The sequence below is a fragment of the Jatropha curcas genome, chromosome 10, assembly GCF_041381405.1.
Source record: "Jatropha curcas cultivar XTBG-Jc1 chromosome 10, XTBG_Jcur_1.0, whole genome shotgun sequence".
Lineage (NCBI taxonomy): Eukaryota > Viridiplantae > Streptophyta > Magnoliopsida > Malpighiales > Euphorbiaceae > Jatropha > Jatropha curcas.
The window spans coordinates 7,989,047-8,010,484 of NC_143160.1; the positions used below are offsets into that span (position 1 = coordinate 7,989,047).

At 33.2% G+C, this 21,438-nt stretch overlaps 2 protein-coding genes, 1 non-coding gene and 1 pseudogene across 3 annotated transcripts; 2 read left to right on the forward strand and 2 right to left on the reverse strand.

The window, feature by feature from the left end:
* Nucleotides 1–2,911: 2,911 nt before the first annotated feature.
* Nucleotides 2,912–7,948, forward strand: LOC149493022 (uncharacterized). The gene is made up of 4 exons (XM_089726838.1): nucleotides 2,912–4,093; nucleotides 4,151–4,883; nucleotides 5,031–5,494; nucleotides 5,969–7,948. The coding sequence occupies exons 1-4, from the start codon at nucleotides 2,912–2,914 to the stop codon at nucleotides 7,946–7,948; spliced, it is 4,359 nt and encodes a 1,452-aa protein (XP_089582964.1).
* Nucleotides 3,341–3,447, reverse strand: LOC149493023 (small nucleolar RNA R71). Its single transcript, XR_016318661.1, has one exon. It is a non-coding gene; the product is annotated as a small nucleolar RNA R71 (small nucleolar RNA).
* A 5,452-nt stretch (nucleotides 7,949–13,400) lies between the features above and the next one.
* Nucleotides 13,401–14,183, forward strand: LOC105641956 (uncharacterized). Its single transcript, XM_012226613.4, has 2 exons — nucleotides 13,401–13,580; nucleotides 13,698–14,183. Exons 1-2 carry the CDS (start codon nucleotides 13,457–13,459, stop codon nucleotides 14,042–14,044), a joined length of 471 nt encoding a protein of 156 aa, XP_012082003.1. The 5' UTR covers nucleotides 13,401–13,456; the 3' UTR covers nucleotides 14,045–14,183.
* A 6,379-nt stretch (nucleotides 14,184–20,562) lies between these two features.
* On the reverse strand, nucleotides 20,563–20,668 carry LOC149493024 (U5 spliceosomal RNA; annotated as a pseudogene).
* Nucleotides 20,669–21,438: the final 770 nt, after the last annotated feature.

Below are 21,438 nucleotides of genomic sequence, written 5' to 3' on the forward strand. Positions count from 1 at the left end.
TTTGAACTCAAATTTTGCAATATATGTTATTCAATTAGTAAAAATATGACCAATTATATCGAGTTCTTAATTCGTATATTATTAAGACTTTATTCGTCAACAGCTTTTAAAGTAGTCAAAACGTATATTATGAAGTAAATTATTGCATATGACGCTTACAATCGTAAATTAAAATTTCAAGATATGAATGATTTTCCTCGTTAATTGATTAATGTCTAATCATTTTGATAATAGTTGAACTTCATCACAAATTCAAACTTTGACCATCGCCTATATGTTCTAAGTTAATAGTTTCTAAATAAATTATTTGCTAAAAATCAACAGAATCTAAAAGAATATGTTTTTTTTAATTTATAGGCATTTAATATTATAATTAATTTCTATATCAATGATATTTATTTAATTAAATTGATTTAATAATACAAGATATTCACATTCAAATTAAGATATAAAAAAATTAATAAAAAAAGATAAATAGCAAATTTTCATATCAATTAAGATATAACAAAATTATATGATAAACAATTTGAATTTTAGTGTTGACTTAGGTCAAGTCATTGTTATTTTCCCTTTGCCTGTAGGCATCTGAATCTGCCAAACAAATTTCCTTGTTCCATTAGAATACTCCTTGCCGTGATTAATGGGCAACACCGATTGTTAAATAATGACTTGACCCATGGTAGTCACTGTTTAGAACTTTAGATATAATGAAGAAAAGGAAATGCTATTATTGAATATTAACCATTGTCCTTTTATTTATTTTTAAATAATAAAATATGATTTCAGTTGCATTGGGATATTTAGATAATTTAATATAAATAAATAAAATTTTCTATTTTTTTCCATTATTTTCTTTTCCAAATCAGAGAGAGTCATATAATATGTCCTTATGGAAAATAAATAAAGTATTATGATAAGTGTTATTTTTATAGTATTTTTTATTGTAATTTTGATTGAAATTTCTATTACTTTTAATTTATTTAAATTAGTTTTTATGTAATATTGATATGTTTTTATTCAAAAGCTTCCTTTAATCACAACTCACTTGATTGGAAAGAAAATTGTAGGATTTTGCAAAGAAAAGAACAAAAATAAAGCAAAGTACAATTGGCACGCCCCAGCCCGTGTCGCGAAGCACGGCCGTGTCTGGCACAAGGCAAGACAAACCAAGAGACAGAGAGATGTACGCCCGTGCGCGAGGAACACGCCCGTGCGCGATAGCCTTCCCAGGCCGTGCTGCGGAACACGCCCGTGCCTCATATGCCTCTGACTTCTAGAGAGATGCACGCCCCAGCCCGTGCTACCCCGCACGCCCGTGCGCGCTATCAACCAGACTCCCAGGAGACTGCACGGCCAGACAGCACGCCCGTGCGCGCTAGCTTGCCAGGCCATGCTGCGGAACACGGCCCGTGCCAGAGCCTCTAATCCTCCCAAGACTGGCACGCCCCAGGCCGTGCCAGGCAACACGTCCGTGCAGATCAAGAATTCTATACTTTGAGTCAAAAGTTGCCAACTAATTTCTCCATTTTCACAAGATGCTTTGGATGCTTTCTTCACATGCCAGTCAAAGTTCAACCATGTGCATTTGAGACACCATAATTGAGAGCAATTCATGGCTTAATTTACAAACTTTTCCACCTCACAAAGTTGGACTTCACTCATCAAAGCACAAGGCTTGTTCCCCCAAGTAGTCTATATAAGGAAGCAAAGAAGCCACTCAAAGGGCATCCCATATCCTACACTCTACATCTATTCTTCTTTCTTCCATTTTGATAGTTTTTAGATAATTTTATTTTCTTTTAAAGTTAATTATTCAAGAGTTGTGCAAAGATTCAAAGAAGCCATCCAAGCAATTTATCTCTAGTTCTTATTTCTAACTCTTAATCTTGTTTATTTCTTTCATTATCTTATTGATTATGGAATATTTATCAAGTATTGTTGAGTTTTATTTAAGTACTATGTGTAACTAAACTCTTATATTAGGGGGTTTGATGTAGCTTAATCTCTTTTCTAATTTATGCAATTAGATTTATTTTTCCTTATTCAAGTTATGATTTATTAATGAACTTAATGCTTCTAGGCAGAATTTTCCCCTAGATTGATTTATTTCAATTATCACTATCGGAAGAAGGATCTTTGATATGAAAAGGTTAATAAAACACATGAGAATAATAACTTGATGTGGAAGCTATACGGTTTGACTCATGGAGGGTTTTCATAAGTTAAAGACCTTAGGTTATGAATTCACAGGACAAACCATAAAACTTAATGATTTAATTCATGTTTGATTGCGCTATTGGAAGATAGGTAATTAGACCGGGTTAAAATAGCTAACAATACATCGGGAGAGCTTGTTAGTGATTTTTGGGTTGTTTCCCCTACTTGAATAATTAAATTGATCAATGAACTAATGAAATAAATTGGATAGAGTTAAGTGAAATCAAAACCCCTAGTAGCTTTACTTCCTTGATTTCTTTTAATCAATTTTTGTTTACTTGACTCTTGTTTATTTTACATTTATACAACAAATCTCTTAATTATTGTTTAAATAATAACAAGATAACACAATTTTGGTACTTGGTTTACAATCCTCGTGGGAACGATATCTTACTCATCATATATTACTTGTAGCGATTCGTACACTTGCGAAATAAGCTGTCAAGTTTTTGGCGCCGTTGCCGGGGAATTGGCAATACCAATATCAATACGAATTATCTTGTTATTAATTTAGACATTTACTTATTCATTTGTTTTTAGTCATTTAATTTCTCTGCAGACTATCTCAGGTTTTATGCAAAGAAGATCTAGAAGGACAGATCCTCTGATCTTTGATCCAGAAATTGAGAAAACCTGCAGAAGGAACAACGCAGCAAGGAGAGCACAAGAAAACAGAACCGAACAACAATCAATCATGAACGAAAATAATAATCCTCCTCCTCCAGACATGCCTCTTGCTGCAAACGGACAAAATGTCCGCACCTTACGAGATTACACCACACCTTCTCTTAACGGAGCCACCTCCAGCATCACTAGACCAAGAGTGGAAGCAAATAATTTTGAAATTAAACCAGCAATAATACAAATGCTTTCCACTTCCATTCAATATGGAGGACTTCCTAGTGAAGATCCTAATGCTCATATCACTAATTTCCTTGAAATTTGTGACACGTTCAAACAAAATGGTGTTTCTGAAGATGCCATTAAATTAAGACTTTTCCCTTTTACCCTAAGAGACAAAGCTCGATCATGGTTACAATCTTGTCCTGCTGGGAGTTTTACAACTTGGGAAGAATTAGCCCAGAAATTTTTGGCTAAATTCTTTCCATCTTCTAAAACAACTAAATTAAGAAATGAGATTATGACCTTTGCTCATCATGATCAAGAAAGTTTGTATGAGGCTTGGGAAAGATTCAAGGATTTGTTGAGAAAATGTCCTCACCATAGCCTGCCCAAATGGTTGCAGGTCCAAACTTTCTATAATTCATTGTCACCTAACATAAAAATTACTTTGGATGCAGCTGCAGGAGGATCTTTTGAAAGAAAAGAGATCGACGAGGCATATGACTTAATAGAAGAAATGGCCAGCAATAGCCATTATCAAAGCAGCTCTGAAAGAAGAAAGACTGCTGGGATTTACGAGATTGATGCCATTACTGCACTCAATGCAAAGGTTGACAATATGGTAAGAAAGTTAGATTTGCTAACCACTAAGTCTGTAAATTCTATCATGCAAACTTGTGACAGATGCAACGAACCACATGGAGTTGAAGAATGCATGTTAGATTCTGCAAACCCACAAACCTTGGAGCAAGTGAACTATGTGATGAACCAACAAAGAAGGAATTACCCATATTCGAATCCTTATGACAACAGGTTAAGAAATCATCCGAATCTTTCATATGGTAATTCTAACAATGCTTTAAATGCACCACCAGGTTTCTTACCCCCTGAAAAGAAGTCTCATGAGGATCTCCTCACTGCCCTTTCAAAATCACACATGGATTTCATGAACGAAACAAGAGAACACAATAAAATCCAACAAGCTGCGATAAGAAATCTGGAGATCCAAATGGGACAATTTGCAAACATGATGGCAGCTAGACCTCAAGGTACGTTACCTAGTAACACTGAAAAAAATCCTAAAGAACAGGTACAAGCAATCACCTTGAGAAGTGGTAGAGCGTTGGAGGAAAAACCCAGAAAAGAAAAAGAGAAGGAAGAGGAGAAAACGGCACCTATCATTGATCTAGTGGAGAAGGAAGAAGTAAAATCTTATGTTCCACCAGTCCCATTTCCACAAAGATTGAAAAAGACACAAGATGACCAAAGCTTCATGAAATTCCTGGACGTCTTCAAAAAGCTTCAAATAAACATTCCTTTTGCTGAAGCTCTTGCTCAAATGCCAAGCTATGCAAAATTTTTGAAAGAAATCTTAAGCAAGAAAAGAAAGATTGAGGACCAAGGAATGGTAAAGCTAACTGAAGAATGCAGTGCAATTATTCAAAACAAATTGCCACCAAAGCTTAAAGATCCAGGGAGTTTTTCTATCCCTTGTAATATTGGCAATTTAAATTTTGAAAAAGCTTTAGCTGACTTAGGAGCTAGCATAAATTTGATGTCTTATGAGGTTTTTAAAATGCTAGGTATGGGGGAACTCAAGCCAACAAGGATGTCTTTACAATTAGCCGATCGATCAATCAAGTATCCCAAGGGGATTGTAGAGGACGTACTAGTCAAGGTAGGAAAATTCATTTTTCCAGTTGATTTTGTCATCCTTGATATTGATGAAGGAAGAGAAGGATCATTGATCCTTGGAAGGCCTTTTCTTGCAACTGCAAGAGCTCTCATAGATGTTCATGATGGGAAACTAACATTGAGAGTAGGTCAAGAAGAAGTTGTTTTTGATGTGTTGAAATCTTGCAAATTCCCTATGGACAATAATGATTGTTTTAGAATAGATGTAATAGATGAATGTACAAAGGATATTTTGTGTAGCATAAATGATAATAATAAAAATTCAGAAGAAAAAGAAAAAGAAAAAGAAAATGCACAACCGAAACAAGAGCTGAAGCAACTTCCTCCTCATCTGAAGCATGCATTTCTAGGTGAAAATAAATCTTTTCCTGTTATTATTTCCTCTCACTTAACGCTTGATCAAGAGGAAGGATTGTTGCAGGTTCTTCGGAAACACAAGAAGGCAATAGGATGGACGATTTCCGATCTACAAGGAATAAGCCCGAGCATTTGCATGCACAAAATTCTGATGGAGGATAACTACAAACCTTCAATCGAGCATCAACGACGATTGAATCCAAATATGAAGGAGGTAGTCAAAGCTGAAATCATAAAACTTCTGGATGCAGGTATTATCTATCCAATTTCTGATAGTAATTGGGTAAGTCCTGTCCAAGTTGTGCCAAAGAAGGGAGGTATGACTGTTATTTTTAATGAAAACAATGAATTGATTCCTACCAGAACAGTCACAGGTTGGCGTGTGTGCATTGATTACAGGAAGTTGAACAAAGCAACACGTAAGGACCACTTTCCTCTGCCTTTTATTGATCAAATGCTTGAAAGACTTGCAGGTTATCCCTTCTATTGTTTCTTGGATGGCTATTCAGGATACTTCCAAATACCTATTGCTCCTGAAGATCAAGAGAAGACTACCTTCACCTGTCCTTATGGCACTTTTGCCTATAGGCGAATGCCATTTGGACTATGCAATGCCCCTGCAACCTTCCAACGATGCATGATGGCCATATTTTCTGATATGGTTGAGAAATCCATTGAGATATTTATGGATGATTTTTCTGTATTTGGATCTTCTTTCGATGCATGTCTTTATAATTTATCTCTAGTAATGCAAAGATGTGAAGATACTAACCTTGTTTTAAATTGGGAAAAATGTCATTTCATGGTTAGTGAAGGAATTGTTTTAGGCCATAAAATCTCACAGCAGGGGATTGAGGTGGACAAGGCAAAAGTGGAAGTAATTGAAAAGCTACCACCCCCAAATTCAGTAAAAGGAGTAAGAAGTTTTCTTGGTCATGCTGGATTTTACAGGAGATTTATCAAAGATTTCTCCAAAATCACGAAACCTCTTTGTAATTTGTTAGTTAAAGATGTTCCTTTCAATTTTGACAAAGAGTGTTTAAGTGCCTTTAACAGATTGAAGAAAGAGCTGACTTCAGCACCCATCATTGCTACACCAGATTGGAGTCTCCCCTTTGAGCTTATGTGTGATGCTAGTGATCATGCTGTAGGAGCTGTCCTTGGGCAAAGACGAGAAAAGAAGTTGCATGTCATTTATTATGCTAGTCGCACATTAAATGATGCACAATTAAACTATGCCACCACTGAAAAGGAACTCTTAGCCATTGTTTTTGCTTTCGATAAATTTAGAGCTTATTTAATTGGAGCAAAAACAATAGTCTATACAGATCATTCAGCCATCAAGTATTTGCTAGAAAAGAAAGATGCAAAGCCAAGACTGATTCGTTGGGTTCTCTTATTGCAGGAATTTGATTTGGAAATTCGCGACAAGAAGGGAACCGAGAATCTTGTGGCTGACCACCTCTCCAGATTAGAGTTGGAAGAAGAGGATACAACCGAACTACAAATCAATGAGAACTTCCCCCATGAGCAACTCTTGCTAATGGTAAAAGCTCAAACCCCCTGGTATGCTGACATAGTCAACTATCTTGTATGTAAAATTACTCCTCCCAATTTTTCTTATCAACAAAAGAAAAGATTTTTCCATGATATCAAATTCTACTATTGGGAGGAGCCATTTTTGTTCAAATACTGTAGTGATCAACTATACAGGTGGTGTATACCGGAAAGTGAAATGGACAGTGTCCTTAAATTCTGCCATTCAATGGAATGTGGAGGGCATTTTGGAGCAAACAAAACGGCAGCACGTATTTTGGAAAGCGGTTTGTATTGGCCTAATCTGTTTAAAGATGCTTTTAACTATGTTCGTCTTTGTGATCAATGTCAGAGGTTAGGTAACATTTCAAGAAGACATGAGATGCCTTTGCATGGCATTCTTGAGGTCGAAATTTTCGACGTTTGGGGTCTAGACTTCATGGGACCATTTCCTTCATCATACTCGAACCAATATATCCTAGTGGCGGTAGATTATGTATCAAAATGGGCAGAAGCTGTTGCCCTTCCCAATAATGATGCCAAAAGTGTGATAAGCTTCATCAAGAAATACATTTTCACACGGCATGGTACTCCAAGAGCAATAATCACCGACGGAGGTAAGCATTTCTGTAACAAGTACCTTGACTCTCTACTTTCCAGATATGGTGTTACACATCGTGTAGGTACTCCATATCACCCTCAAACAAGCGGACAAGTAGAAGTCACAAATCGGGAAATCAAGAAGATTTTGGAAACAACTGTTGGCCAATCAAGGAAGGACTGGTCCAAGAAGCTCGATGATGCTCTTTGGGCCTATAGAACTGCATTCAAGACGCCAATTGGCATGTCACCATATCGACTGGTATATGGTAAGGCTTGTCACCTCCCTGTCGAGATGGAGCATAAAGCATATTGGGCAATCAAATTTCTTAATTTTGACACTAAGGAAGCTGGTCAAAAGAGGTTACTTCAATTGAATATGATGGATGAAATGAGGCTCCACGCTTATGAAAATGCCAAAGTCTACAAAGAACGCACCAAACGATGGCATGATAAGCGTATCATTCAACGGAATCTAAAGGTAGGCCAACAGGTATTACTATATAATTCTAGACTCCGTCTTTTTCCAGGCAAATTGCGCTCGAGATGGTCTGGTCCGTTCACAATTCAGGAAATTTTTCCACATGGAGCAGTCGAGATAATGGATGGCAACCGATGTTTCAAGGTGAATGCTCATCGCCTAAAGGTATACCATGGTGGAAATTTTGACCCTGTTAAAACCATTATCCATCTTGATTAAAACGAACCAGGTTCAGAATGTCGAACTTAACGACGTTAAACAAAAGTGCTTGTGGGAGACGACCCATTTTTCCTTTAGATTTAATGGTTTGTGTTGTTTTTGGTTGATGTTTCAGATATAACACAGCATGTAACACTTCAATATGTCATGATCATGTGTATTTATTTCTCAAAAAAAAAAAAATTTTTTTTTTTTTTTGTGCACGCCCAAGACCGTGTTGTGTGCACGCCCATGCTACACTAGCCCGCCCAAGGGAAATCAAAAGACACGCCCGTGCGCGCCTGCACTTGATTTCCAGAGAGGTTCACGCCCCAGGCCGTGCAACGAGACACGCCCGTGCGCGCCTGCACTTGACTTCCAGAAAGCTGCACGGTCCAGACCGTGCAGCCTTGCACGCCCGTGCACGATAAGCCTATTTAAACAACACGGCCTGTTTCTGTTTCATTCTCACTTGCACGCCCTAGCCGTCAACAGCCATTTCTCTCATTTTCTCTCATTCTTCTCGCGTTTTCTCTCATTTTCTTGATCTTTTCTCTGATTTTCTTTCACAAATATCATCATCATGCCTCCCAGGTACAAACGCAGCAGGCCATCTTCTTCGGTAGCGGCTAGACGAGGCTCCACCACAAGATCTTCCACGCCTTCTTCGGACACTACACCGCTGCCTCCATTTGATATGAGTTCCAGCGACCAGTTAGAGAGGTACAATAAACTTCTACTACGCCCCATCTTACCAAATAAATTTATTGATGAGCATGCTTTGTTGATTGTGGGGCTTAAAGATGCTGTGATTGAACCGTTGAAACGTGTAGGGTGGGGTGCCTTTATTGAAATGAAAGACCTTGTGTATCCGCCCCTCACATTAGAATTTCTAAGCTCCTTTTCTGCATCAATTAAATTTCCAATTGACAGTTTTAGGAATAAAATCACATTTAGACTCCTCGGACGAAATTTTGAATTATCTATCGATGAGGTTAGTCATATTTTTGGTTTTCCTACTGAAAATGCGGTCACCCAAGTCCCGAATGATTTTATGGATCGTCATAGGTGGGGCGAGATAGCGGATAGCAGTATTTATAGTGCTAGATCATCCAAAGCATCAAAATTAAAAAGCCCCGCTTTACGATACATCCATAAGTTTTTGGTGCACACTATTTTTGGCCGAAATGAGAGTGAAGGAGTTGTAGGGCGCAGTGAACTTTATTTTTTATGGGCTATTAAAAATGGAGTGTCGTTAAATGTGGGTTATTGGCTATGCCAAAAATGGGCTCGAGTGGCACGTGCTGACAAGGGAGCCATTGTGATGGGTAGCTTTGTTACACGCATTGCCACCTATTTGAGGATATGGGATCCAGCCAGACCAATTTATGATAGCTTAGGCGGTGGTCGAGGGACTAGATTAGACATTGACATGATGATTCACTTGAAGATTGTGGAAAAATTTGGCGATACATATAGAGTAATTGGTGCCCCAACAGAAACCACTGACGAGGACATACCTGCAGCTGCTGACATTGAGGAGGATCAGCCACCTCCTTTCCCTGGTTTTCCTTCTGGTGCAGGTACATCTGGAGCTGGACCTTCATACCAGGGCACTTCCACTGTGTCTAATGATGAGCTTTTTGCACGTATGTTTTCTCGCATGGACATGTTTGATACTCGACTTACCGGCATGGAGTCCATGATTACTGATCGCTTCCAGTCCCTTGAGATCACACAGGGCAGCATTGACTCTCGCTTAGACACCTTGCAGAGTCACTACCAGGGCCTCACCACTCAGCTTCAAACTGTGATCCAGTTGCTGCAGCCTCCTCCTCCTCCACCACCAGAGGCCTGATTTCTTTTGCATTGCTTTGTTAAATTTCTCTGCTTTCTTCTAAATATCACACATTTGACATTGGTTTGGTGTGCACATTTTGGATTTTAATTAGTTTCAGTTGCTTCCTTGGATATATAAATTATTTGTTTGCCCCTTTCCATATTTTGGTTATTATTCTTTTTATGTTTCTCACCTCCTAGCTTGGATGATCTACCACGCTCCATTGCATTCTCTTGCCCCAACAATGGTACACTTCTCAACTTCTTATTATTTGCACTACCATAAGTTTGGGGAATTGCTCATTGCGGACAATGTGCTCAATTAAGTAGGGGGTGGACGTTTTATCTAAATTATAAAATTTTATAAAATAAGTATGGAATAATTATTAGCATGAATTTATGATCTATCTTAGTTAAACTTTTGAATAAATTAATAGTATTTCCAAAGTAAATTATTTTAAACCAAAAATTGGTCTTAACATACTTCTTGGACTTAACCATTTGTTTAGAGCATTTTGAATCTAAAACTTGAATAAAGAGAAAAAGGACACTAAAGCCATATTACATGTATGTTTTAAATCAATAAAGGATGAAGGTTTTATTTTAAACAAAGTAGTAGGGAGCATAAAATGCAACTACTTATTACTTATATTCCTATAAATATATAAGTGGTATGGAGCATAAAATGCAACCACAAAAGAAGAAAAAGATGAGAAGTGGTATGGAGCATAAAATGCAACCAATTTCTTTAATAGAAGTAGGTTACCTAAAAATGCCTTGAGATGAGAAATATTACATATAGGCTAAACTTGTCCCAAGTAACTAATATTTAAAAAAAAAGGAGACAAAAATATTCTTTACTCATGTTTAATAAAAAGAATATGTTATATCAATTTTTGCTAAAAAATAACTTACATAGGGTATATATATAATTTATTCTTATGATTAATTCAGTTATTGATTAAATTCGCAAATAATTATTCCATGCTACTTTCAGAAGAATTTTATTGCTTGAGGACAAGCAATAGTTTAAGTTTGGGGAATTTTGATAAGTGTTATTTTTATAGTATTTTTTATTGTAATTTTGATTGAAATTTCTATTACTTTTAATTTATTTAAATTAGTTTTTATGTAATATTGATATGTTTTTATTCAAAAGCTTCCTTTAATCACAACTCACTTGATTGGAAAGAAAATTGTAGGATTTTGCAAAGAAAAGAACAAAAATAAAGCAAAGTACAATTGGCACGCCCCAGCCCGTGTCGCGAAGCACGGCCGTGTCTGGCACAAGGCAAGACAAACCAAGAGACAGAGAGATGCACGCCCGTGCGCGAGGAACACGCCCGTGCGCGATAGCCTTCCCAGGCCGTGCTGCGGAACACGCCCGTGCCTCATATGCCTCTGACTTCTAGAGAGATGCACGCCCCAGCCCGTGCTACCCCGCACGCCCGTGCACGCTATCAACCAGACTCCCAGGAGACTGCACGGCCAGACAGCACGCCCGTGCGCGCTAGCTTGCCAGGCCATGCTGCGGAACACGGCCCGTGCCAGAGCCTCTAATCCTCCCAAGACTGGCACGCCCCAGGCCGTGCCAGGCAACACGCCCGTGCAGATCAAGAATTCTATACTTTGAGTCAAAAGTTGCCAACTAATTTCTCCATTTTCACAAGATGCTTTGGATGCTTTCTTCACATGCCAGTCAAAGTTCAACCATGTGCATTTGAGACACCATAATTGAGAGCAATTCATGGCTTAATTTACAAACTTTTCCACCTCACAAAGTTGGACTTCACTCATCAAAGCACAAGGCTTGTTCCCCCAAGTAGTCTATATAAGGAAGCAAAGAAGCCACTCAAAGGGCATCCCATATCCTACACTCTACATCTATTCTTCTTTCTTCCATTTTGATAGTTTTTAGATAATTTTATTTTCTTTTAAAGTTAATTATTCAAGAGTTGTGCAAAGATTCAAAGAAGCCATCAAAACAATTTATCTCTAGTTCTTATTTCTAACTCTTAATCTTGTTTATTTCTTTCATTATCTTATTGATTATGGAATATTTATCAAGTATTGTTGAGTTTTATTTAAGTACTATGTGTAACTAAACTCTTATATTAGGGGGTTTGATGTAGCTTAATCTCTTTTCCAATTTATGCAATTAGATTTATTTTTCCTTATTCAAGTTATGATTTATTAATGAACTTAATGCTTCTAGGCAGAATTTTCCCCTACATTGATTTATTTCAATTATCACTATCGGAAGAAGGATCTTTGATATGAAAAGGTTAATAAAACACATGAGAATAATAACTTGATGCGGAAGCTATACGGTTTGACTCATGGGGGGTTTTCATAAGTTAAAGACCTTAGGTTATGAATTCACAGGACAAACCATAAAACTTAATGATTTAATTCATGTTTGATTGCGCTATTGGAAGATAGGTAATTAGACCGGGTTAAAATAGCTAACAATACATCGGGAGAGCTTGTTAGTGATTTTTGGGTTGTTTCCCCTACTTGAATAATTAAATTGATTAATGAACTAATGAAATAAATTGGATAGAGTTAAGTGAAATCAAAACCCCTAGTAGCTTTACTTCCTTGATTTCTTTTAATCAATTTTTGTTTACTTGACTCTTGTTTATTTTACATTTATACAACAAATCTCTTAATTATCGTTTAAATAATAACAAGATAACACAATTTTGGTACTTGGTTTACAATCCTCGTGGGAACGATATCTTACTCATCATATATTACTTGTAGCGATTCGTACACTTGCGAAATAAGCTGTCATATTACTTCCTTCGATATTTTTCCTTCCTTATTCTCAAAAAAAAAAAAAAAAAAAAAAAAAAAAAAAAAAAAAAAAAACTATTTTCTAAATATTTTCCATGGTAATATTTTTCTTTCTCTACATACTTTTTCGGCCACCTCTATTAAATTATGTAATTCCTTCAACCGAATTTTTTTAAAATTTAAAAGCATATAATATTATATCTAATTCCTGCATCATATGAAATTATCTAATTAATTAATTGATTTAATAATAAAAAAGATTCATATTCAAAATAAGATATTAAATTTTATTAGACAAGATAAACAGCAAATTCTCATATCAACTAAGATATTACAAGATAAAAAAATTGGAAGTTTAGTATTGACTTAGGTCAAGTCCTTGTCATTTGCCCTTTGCCTCTGGCATCTGAATATGCCAAATAAATTTATTTGTTCCATTAGAATAGTTGTTGCCGTGATTAATTGGCAACGGTATTGATTGCTAAATAATGACTTGAGGCAATGCACAAATCATCACTTAACTATCGCCATTTCTCACGGATACCCAATAATGATTTCTACTTCTAAAAAAGGAAATTTCTTACTTCTACACTCGGTGTATGGATGGTCCCATACTCGAATGGATATTTCAATTGCTTCTCAACTTGTTGAATTAACAAAACAATTAGTTTCAACGAGCACGAGATTTGACTTGGCATGCATAATGTGGGATCCATTTGCAAATTACTGATTATTTATGAATCAAAATAATTAATGAGAAGACAGTCATTATTTACCTTCAAGACTATATATATATATATATATATATATATATATATATATATTTCATTACGGATGTAATGTATGAGCCTTGGCAAACAGATTGCAAGAACTAGAAATTAAGCATACACAATGAGAATCAATAGGACTTTCTCCTTCCTAATAATCATTTGCTGCTTTCTTTCAGTGTTCTTGCACACCATTCCACAGGGTCTAGCTGCAAGAGAATTATTACAGGATATTAATCCTCCAAACAGTAAGTATTCCTTCTTGAATTTACCAATCTTTCTCTGTATCCATATGTGTGTGTGTGTGTGTGTGTGTGTGTGTGTTTGTTTCTTTTTTATAATTAAAATGGTGTTATATTGGGCAGGTAATAATAGTGTAGCTGGAGAAGGATATGGAGGTAATAATAGTATAGCTGGAGAAGGATATGGAGGTAATAATAGTATGGCTGGAGAAGGATATGGAGGCAATAATAACACAAAGAGAGAACAGAGTAGAATAGGAGTTCACGATAGCGAAGACGACCATGCAGGTTCAGCGCATGGATATGGTCCTCCTTCTGAAGGGACAGTGCAAATGCCACCTCCAACAGCAGTAACCAAGGTTGAAACTGCACACCAATCGGTCCAATCCCAACCCTCTCAATACTACAGCCCGCCGGAGCCCCAGTACCAAGGCGGCAATTATTATTTCAGCCCTCCAGGCCAGGAGTAGACCTTAATTATATATTTTATATAATGTTTATTAGTAATTGACGGATTTTAGTTCTATTATCATCTCTAGTAAGTACTTTGATTTGATATGAGCCCTTCCATTTTTATTTTTTCTATAAAAAGAACTTGAACCAGAAGAATTTTTTTGCGCTTGGGCTTTTCTGTGGATTGCTTAATTCAGTAATCGGGAAGACAAGAATGACAGGTTGTGCATTGTTATTTTGATAGTTTGGCTCGTTAATGAAGACGACAAATCGTCTGCGCTTTGTTATCAATGTGAAATCATACAAATATTTCGTATAAATTTATGGTGATATGAAATATCATGTAAAATTTTATATAATAATTTTAATTTTACTTTTTTTTATACTTTTGCTTTTTAATATGATCTTGCAAGAAATGTTCTTTATATGTGCATGATCACGGTTCCAGAAATGTTCTTTATGTATGATCAGACGCAGTGACAACTCATTTACTAGCGTTACTTTCAACCCCGCCGCCGCCACCGTCATCACTGCACCGTTGCCTTCGCTGCAAAACCTCCATAATGTCCTCTAAATTCTCGCTCGTATCTTTGTGGCTCCCTCCACCGGCTTCACTCTCATATTTTTCATCTCCTTTTTTGTCCTTTAATTTATATAGTGCTTGTTTTTCAGTGGATAATTCAATCAAATAGCGTTCCTGTTAGGAAATCCGCATCTCAGGGTCGGTTCTTGGTTGGGTGAGGATTGTACTATTTATTTTTGTTAAAATGGAAAATCAGAATCATGCATGTTGGAGTTGAAAGATTGTGCCATCTTAATCTGAGTTTGTATCAGAAGCTGTGTCAGTGGATAGCTAGCATTTCCATGTTTTGGTTTGCTTGTTTCTCATTGTTTACCAATGGGTAATAGATGAGCAATGGATCAAAAGAAAAACCATATCTGGGGTGTTTCCGCAAGCTTCATTGAACTGATAGCTTCATTTCTGAGCGCAAGAAGGAGAACCAAATGGCATTATGGGCTTGTAATTGCTAAAACATTAAGCCTATCCTGTAAGTTAAATCAAATAAAATCATAAAGGGAGGGTATAACAATTTGTATCCTTCACCTTCCTATTCTTTTTCAAAAATTTCCGGCGTAAAAAGTACTTAGAATTTTTTTTTAAATCTCCCTTTTGGCGATTTTATTTGTATTAATATTCTTCAATTTTTTTCCTAATCTTATTGATTTTAGATTAAAAAGAAATAAGTTCAATTAATTCTCAATTCTAGTTTGGTAATTGCTAAATTTTTTCATATTTGAAGTTTATTTGGGATGGAGTTGGTCACGGGTTGATCCTATCACTTGGTAGTATTTTATGAAACAAATCATTTAATTATTAATTATGTAATTGATGGATTTTTTTGAGTTTTAGGAGACATGGATTGGAACATGATATATACACTTACCACTAGGTTATGTATTGATATGCGTAATTTAGGGATTTAGCACTTGTTTAGAATAAATGAATTTCACAAAAATATAGAATTTACTTTATCAATCCAAATTTTTGTATTTGCATTTGTAATTGGTATGTATTTAGCATCTACTACAGGAGCTGAGTCTTGGGGGCTAAGGATCTTGCAGGAGCCTATTGCTATTGCGGGCATCTGCCTGATCGAGATGGGGCAATTTGGCCCGTGCTATTGTTTACAGGCCTAAACCCTCCTTCCAACTAAAAAAATTTTACAATTCAATTTTATAAATTTAAATATAACTAAATTAAATTCTATAAAAATAAAAGATAGAATTTTGAAATGAATTCCATAAATTCAAACAAATAAAATTTTATGATAAAATTATATATTCTCCTGATTGTCTAAAAATTATTATGCCAAAAATAATTTAGGAAAAAAAACAAATGAATTTTCAACTTTAAATATATTCCAAATGTGAAAAATTAATTTACAAATGAAGTCTGTCTAGAGTTTATTTCTAAATAAATTTTATATTTGAAACTCATTTATAGTATTAAACGAGTATAAATGTTGAATTTATAATTCTCCTTTTCAAGAGTTTCCACAGTCACAAAATAGAAGATTTTTTTTTTTTTTTTTGAACAACAAAATAGAAGATTGAGATCCATGTGATTGCCTAACAATGGACATATTAATTTGTATTGATAAGTTTGAAATAACAATTTTTTATTTCATTATTGCAAGTCAAAGAAGCTGACTTGCATTCACATACACCAGTCACCCAAGGTCATGGTTGGTTACACACATATTTGACTGAACAAAAAAAAAAAAAAAAACACAAAACAACTAATTAATAATTCTTGTTTTCAATTTAACTTCATATATAATTTTCTTTTCACACATCATCTGCAAGTCTCTGTTACTTAATCAGTTCTTCCCTGATTTGCCACCTTTTCCCTACACAAAATTGAAATTCATTCAAAAACATGATTAACCAGATGATTATCATCATCACAAACAATTTATATATTTGTATACAATCAAATTACTATTTGCACATTATATATAGAGACAAGTCCCAAAAAATCTTGTTATGCTATATATATACATTAATAAATTAAAATTCTTGATTCTCGGTATTATAAGACAGATAATCGACTACTAATACATTGATACTTATTGGAATTACCTTCTTCTTGGATTCTTTTGGTGCAGCCTTCTTGGGGGCAGATGACTTGGAACCTGAAGATTTGGAGGCACCATCGCTAGCTTTGGCTGCAGGTTGGCTCTTGGCCTGCCCAAAAAGTTGAGTGCCAACAGATTTCTCAGCCTTCAATGATGCCATTGGAAAACAAAGGGAAATGGGTTTGTATCTTAATTAATTGTTGGCTTATGCTATATATGCACCATTGCAAACAAGGTGTATATATACATTTAAAGAGTATAGAGTTAGTTAAATGTGATAAAGGAATTGGAATAAAATTGTAAAAGAGAGAAGATGATAAGAGGATGGTGGAAGGTGAAGATGATGGAATAACTGATTTGGAGGATAATGGCATTAGATGCTTTCTTAGCAACCATCAATCATATTATTGGTCTTATATCAATTTTGAGGAATATTTTCATGTTAGAAGAAGGCCTCATTTTGAAATTTCTCCCATAAAATTCCTCTCAAATTAGTTATTTGTATAGGAACGTATTAAATTAAATTTAATATGAATTTAATAGAATGAATCTTGTTAAATTCATCAAATTAATAAATTCATGAATCAGTCATTCCTTAATAAATCTCGATAAGATATAATTAAATATAATTAAATACATTTTAAATATAAATATAATTTACAACATGAAGCTATACAAACAAGAACAAAATGGATCGTTGTTTTTTCTTCTTTTTGGAAAATAAAAATTGCCTGTCTTCTCTTGGAGAAAAAATATAAGAGAAATTTGCTTTTAGAATCTACATTTACTTTCCATTTACTTTAACACTCTGCCTTCCTTGATTTATCTTTTTAAAAGTTTGTGTCTCTTGTACTTAAACCTTAGCTTCTCCGGTAATCTATTATAGTAAAATGTATTTCAAGAGTAATATTTTTTTATTGATTGATGATTGGAATATTTTTCTTAAAGTCCACGGGTTATTCTATCACGAATTGCCAACAAAAATTCTTTAAATTCTTACCCAATTTTTAAAAAAGATTAACAAATATAACATTAAAAATAGTTTAGATTATAAATTTTTTATATAATTCAAAATATATTAGGCACCACTGTATTTATATATATATATATATATATATATATATATATATATATATATATATATATATAAATTATGATTTTTACTTAATTATGAAGGATGGAGAGTGATGCTTCAGTTGGCAAGAAGTTCATGCTATTGGAGTTGGCATAATATATATTATAATTAATAATGTCATTTTCTAATACGAATGAGAGATAAAGTTATGAAATTCACTTTATATTTTTTTTTTCAAAAACAATTATTAAAATATAAAAAGTTTGAAACACAATCGCTTAATGTTTTTTTAGGAAAAATAAAACTGTTATAAAAAATCAATATTAACATACGAAGTATGAAAATAAAATCAGGACGGACATGACCCGTTTCTTTAAACTAGTCACAAAATAAGAATTGATGGCTAGCAAGTGAGCTAACGCTATCCACTGATTGTTTCAAATAAAATTTTAGACAGTCAAAGAAGACTTCACCCGGTTGAGAGCTTCTCTAAAGGATAAAGTCTCTGCAACTATGGAACTTTGTGCACCCAATAACAGAATTTGACAAGCATTTAAAACTATAACTTAATATACGAGTAACTAGATATATGAGCAACTAGTTACGGGACAAAAGGAAAATATTTAAGGGTGAAATTTTTTTTTTTTAAATTTAGCGGTGGTAAATAAAAAAAAAAATTCACTGTTTTATGTTTTATGAGTGAAATGTAAAATTTTTTATATTTTATATGGAAAATTTTAGAAATATTGTAAAATTAAGGAGGTGGAGGCCACTGGCCACCCCTAATTCTGCTATGGGGAGCAGCTTCCATTCTTGCGACATTAATTGCTTCCTCAACAGGAAATTTGACTGAAAATCATACAATAATACTGTAGTTATTAAACAAAATATCGTCACATCACAATTTTTTTTTTAGAAATATAATTTATTAATAATAAAATCTTAAGTATTATAAATATTTTTATAAATATTTATATAGATCAGACATAAAATTTACAGTCACACCTAATCAAATTCAGTGATATTTTAACACATCACATCACAAATTTTTATTGAATATATATATATATATATATATATATTTGAAGTTTCAGGAAAAAAAAAATGATTAATAAAATAAACTCAAGTAAAACGACACAACAGCAACATCAGGGAAGATAATATTACTCGTAATATGCTCTTATGGGGCCCATTGGATCAGAATAAGTTGGGCATGTCGGCCTTCTCCGCCTGCGTTATCTTTTCCATCATGGGAATACTTGAAACTATTTTTATTGATTATAATTGTAGTTCTACATGTATTTTATCATTTTAATTAAGCATATGAAATATTTTTATTATTATATAATATTTTTAAGCATATAATTTCTGAGGCGCGTTTGATTTTGCTGTTCATATTAATCGATAATTGATAGCGAGTATTATAACTGATGATATATAGTTAGTTGATAATTGACAGTGGTTTTTGATAGCTGGTGATTTATAGTTAATTGATGAATATTAGTATTTGAAAATTTTTAACAGCAACAAATTTTAATAGCAGTGGGTATTAAAATGTAAAATTATTACTTCCTCAGTTCCACTTTAATAGTAACATTTGATCTTTTATAAGGATTAAAAAAATATTGAAACACATTGATTTTTCATAAATATATGGTAAAATGTGTAAATTGTCCTTAAAATTAAAAGCTCGTCATTTATTTTTGTTATCAAAGATCTAATAAATATGGCTCAAATTGAAAATAATTAATGTATTCTCAAAATTATAAATGAGCTTCATTTATTTTTATTATAAAACATCTAATAAATATGGTGCAAATTGAAAAGAAAAAATAATTAATGTATTCTTAAAATTCTAAATGAGAACTTAAAGTGGAACAAAATAGAATCTTTATTTAATAGTCCCTCCATTCTTTTTATATAGGAAAAATTTTTTATTTTGAATGATCTTTTTATATAGAAAATTCTGCTTAATTTGGTAACTTTGGGAACCATGCCGATGTTAAAATTCTATCTAGATTCTTAAGATAATGGCAAATAAAAGTATAGTTGACCATTTAATGTGAATAAATTTTGGTAAATGAATTTTTTACATCAATATTGTAAAAAAATGTGCTTATATAGGTTATATTAGCACCGATTAAAATGAAATTTGAATAGAAAAATGCCACAAAATTTTCAAATTAGCCACATTGAAATGAATTTTTATGGACTTTGCCGAAAATTTAAAAAATTGTACAATATTTAAAGTACGTTTTCAATAATCAAAGGCAGTTGAAATATTAAATGAACACAAATTTTCATATTCTCACGTAACTTTTCTAAATAAAGGACAAAAAATGAATTTCTCTCTAAATGTTAGAGCATAAACTTCATTTTTGCAGCTGTTTGTATTCCATTCATTCCAACAGCATTTAAAACCTTTCTGAAGATTGAAACATAATTTAAGACATGTATTGATATTAGAGGAGAAATAAATGATATATTAAGAGTGAATTAGAAAAAAAATGATAAAAAAAATTGATTAAACTACTTTTTTAACATAGATGAAAAAGTATATCAATGAAATCTGAAATATTTAATAATGTATACTTTTTGTATTATATGAATAAGTATTAATTAAATTATATATTAATTAAAAAATCTATTAATAATTATTTTATTAGATTAATTAAGTCTACATGAAAAAAAAATAACGAAATCAGCAATTAAAATTAAACATTCTAGGAATACACTAAAACTATATTAAAAACTTAAAATTGCTTTGGGACACCCTCCAAGAAAAACTGCAAAAAATTTAAACTAGAATTGTTGTGAGCCCACTTCCCAAAGGAAGGAACCCTCCAAAAATAGGCGTTTGCCGCTGTCTGCGGGTATTCTTTAGTAAAAGGCCAAAGAATAGTTGGCTTTGTGCTCACCGCGCAGCTGCGTGATTTGATAACGCTATTTTCCTAATATTTATAGTTGGAATTTTGATTCTGAATTTAAATGATCACACGTTAGCTATTTTCTAAAAACAATATTTTTTTTATTTTGACTTATATATATAATTAAATAATTAAATAAATAGAAATTTAGATTTTTGAAAAAATAATATATAATCAATATGATTTTCTTGTAATATTTCAATAAGTTATTAATTTACTTAATCTTTTTTTTTTTTTTTGGAAAACTCAATGTATAATAATATAATTGCAATATTATATGATAATTTATAATTAAAATATAAAATAAATACTTGAATAAATATTTAACATTCTAATGATTTAAAATATTATTCTATAATATTTGATATTTTTATTAAATTTATATTCAATATTTAATTTGTTTATATTAGAATATATAAAAAAATGAAATATAATTAAAGTTCAATAGAAATAAAAATTTTATATTTTAACAATATATACATATATACTATTTAATAGTATAATACATGTGTGTGTGCATCAATGGGTCAAGAATTGCAATTGTTAATTAATAACTTTCTTAATTAATACTATTTAAAAATTTTAATTTAATTAATTAATAATACATTAAGAATCGGAATTCATGATAATTTTCTTTATATGCTTAATTTCCATTGGTTCGTTTTACAATGAAAAATTTCACCACAAATAAAATAACTAATTAAGCAATAACACAAATTTAAGTACGCATTTTATTTATTAGGCAAAGCCTATAAAAGGAGAACACTGCA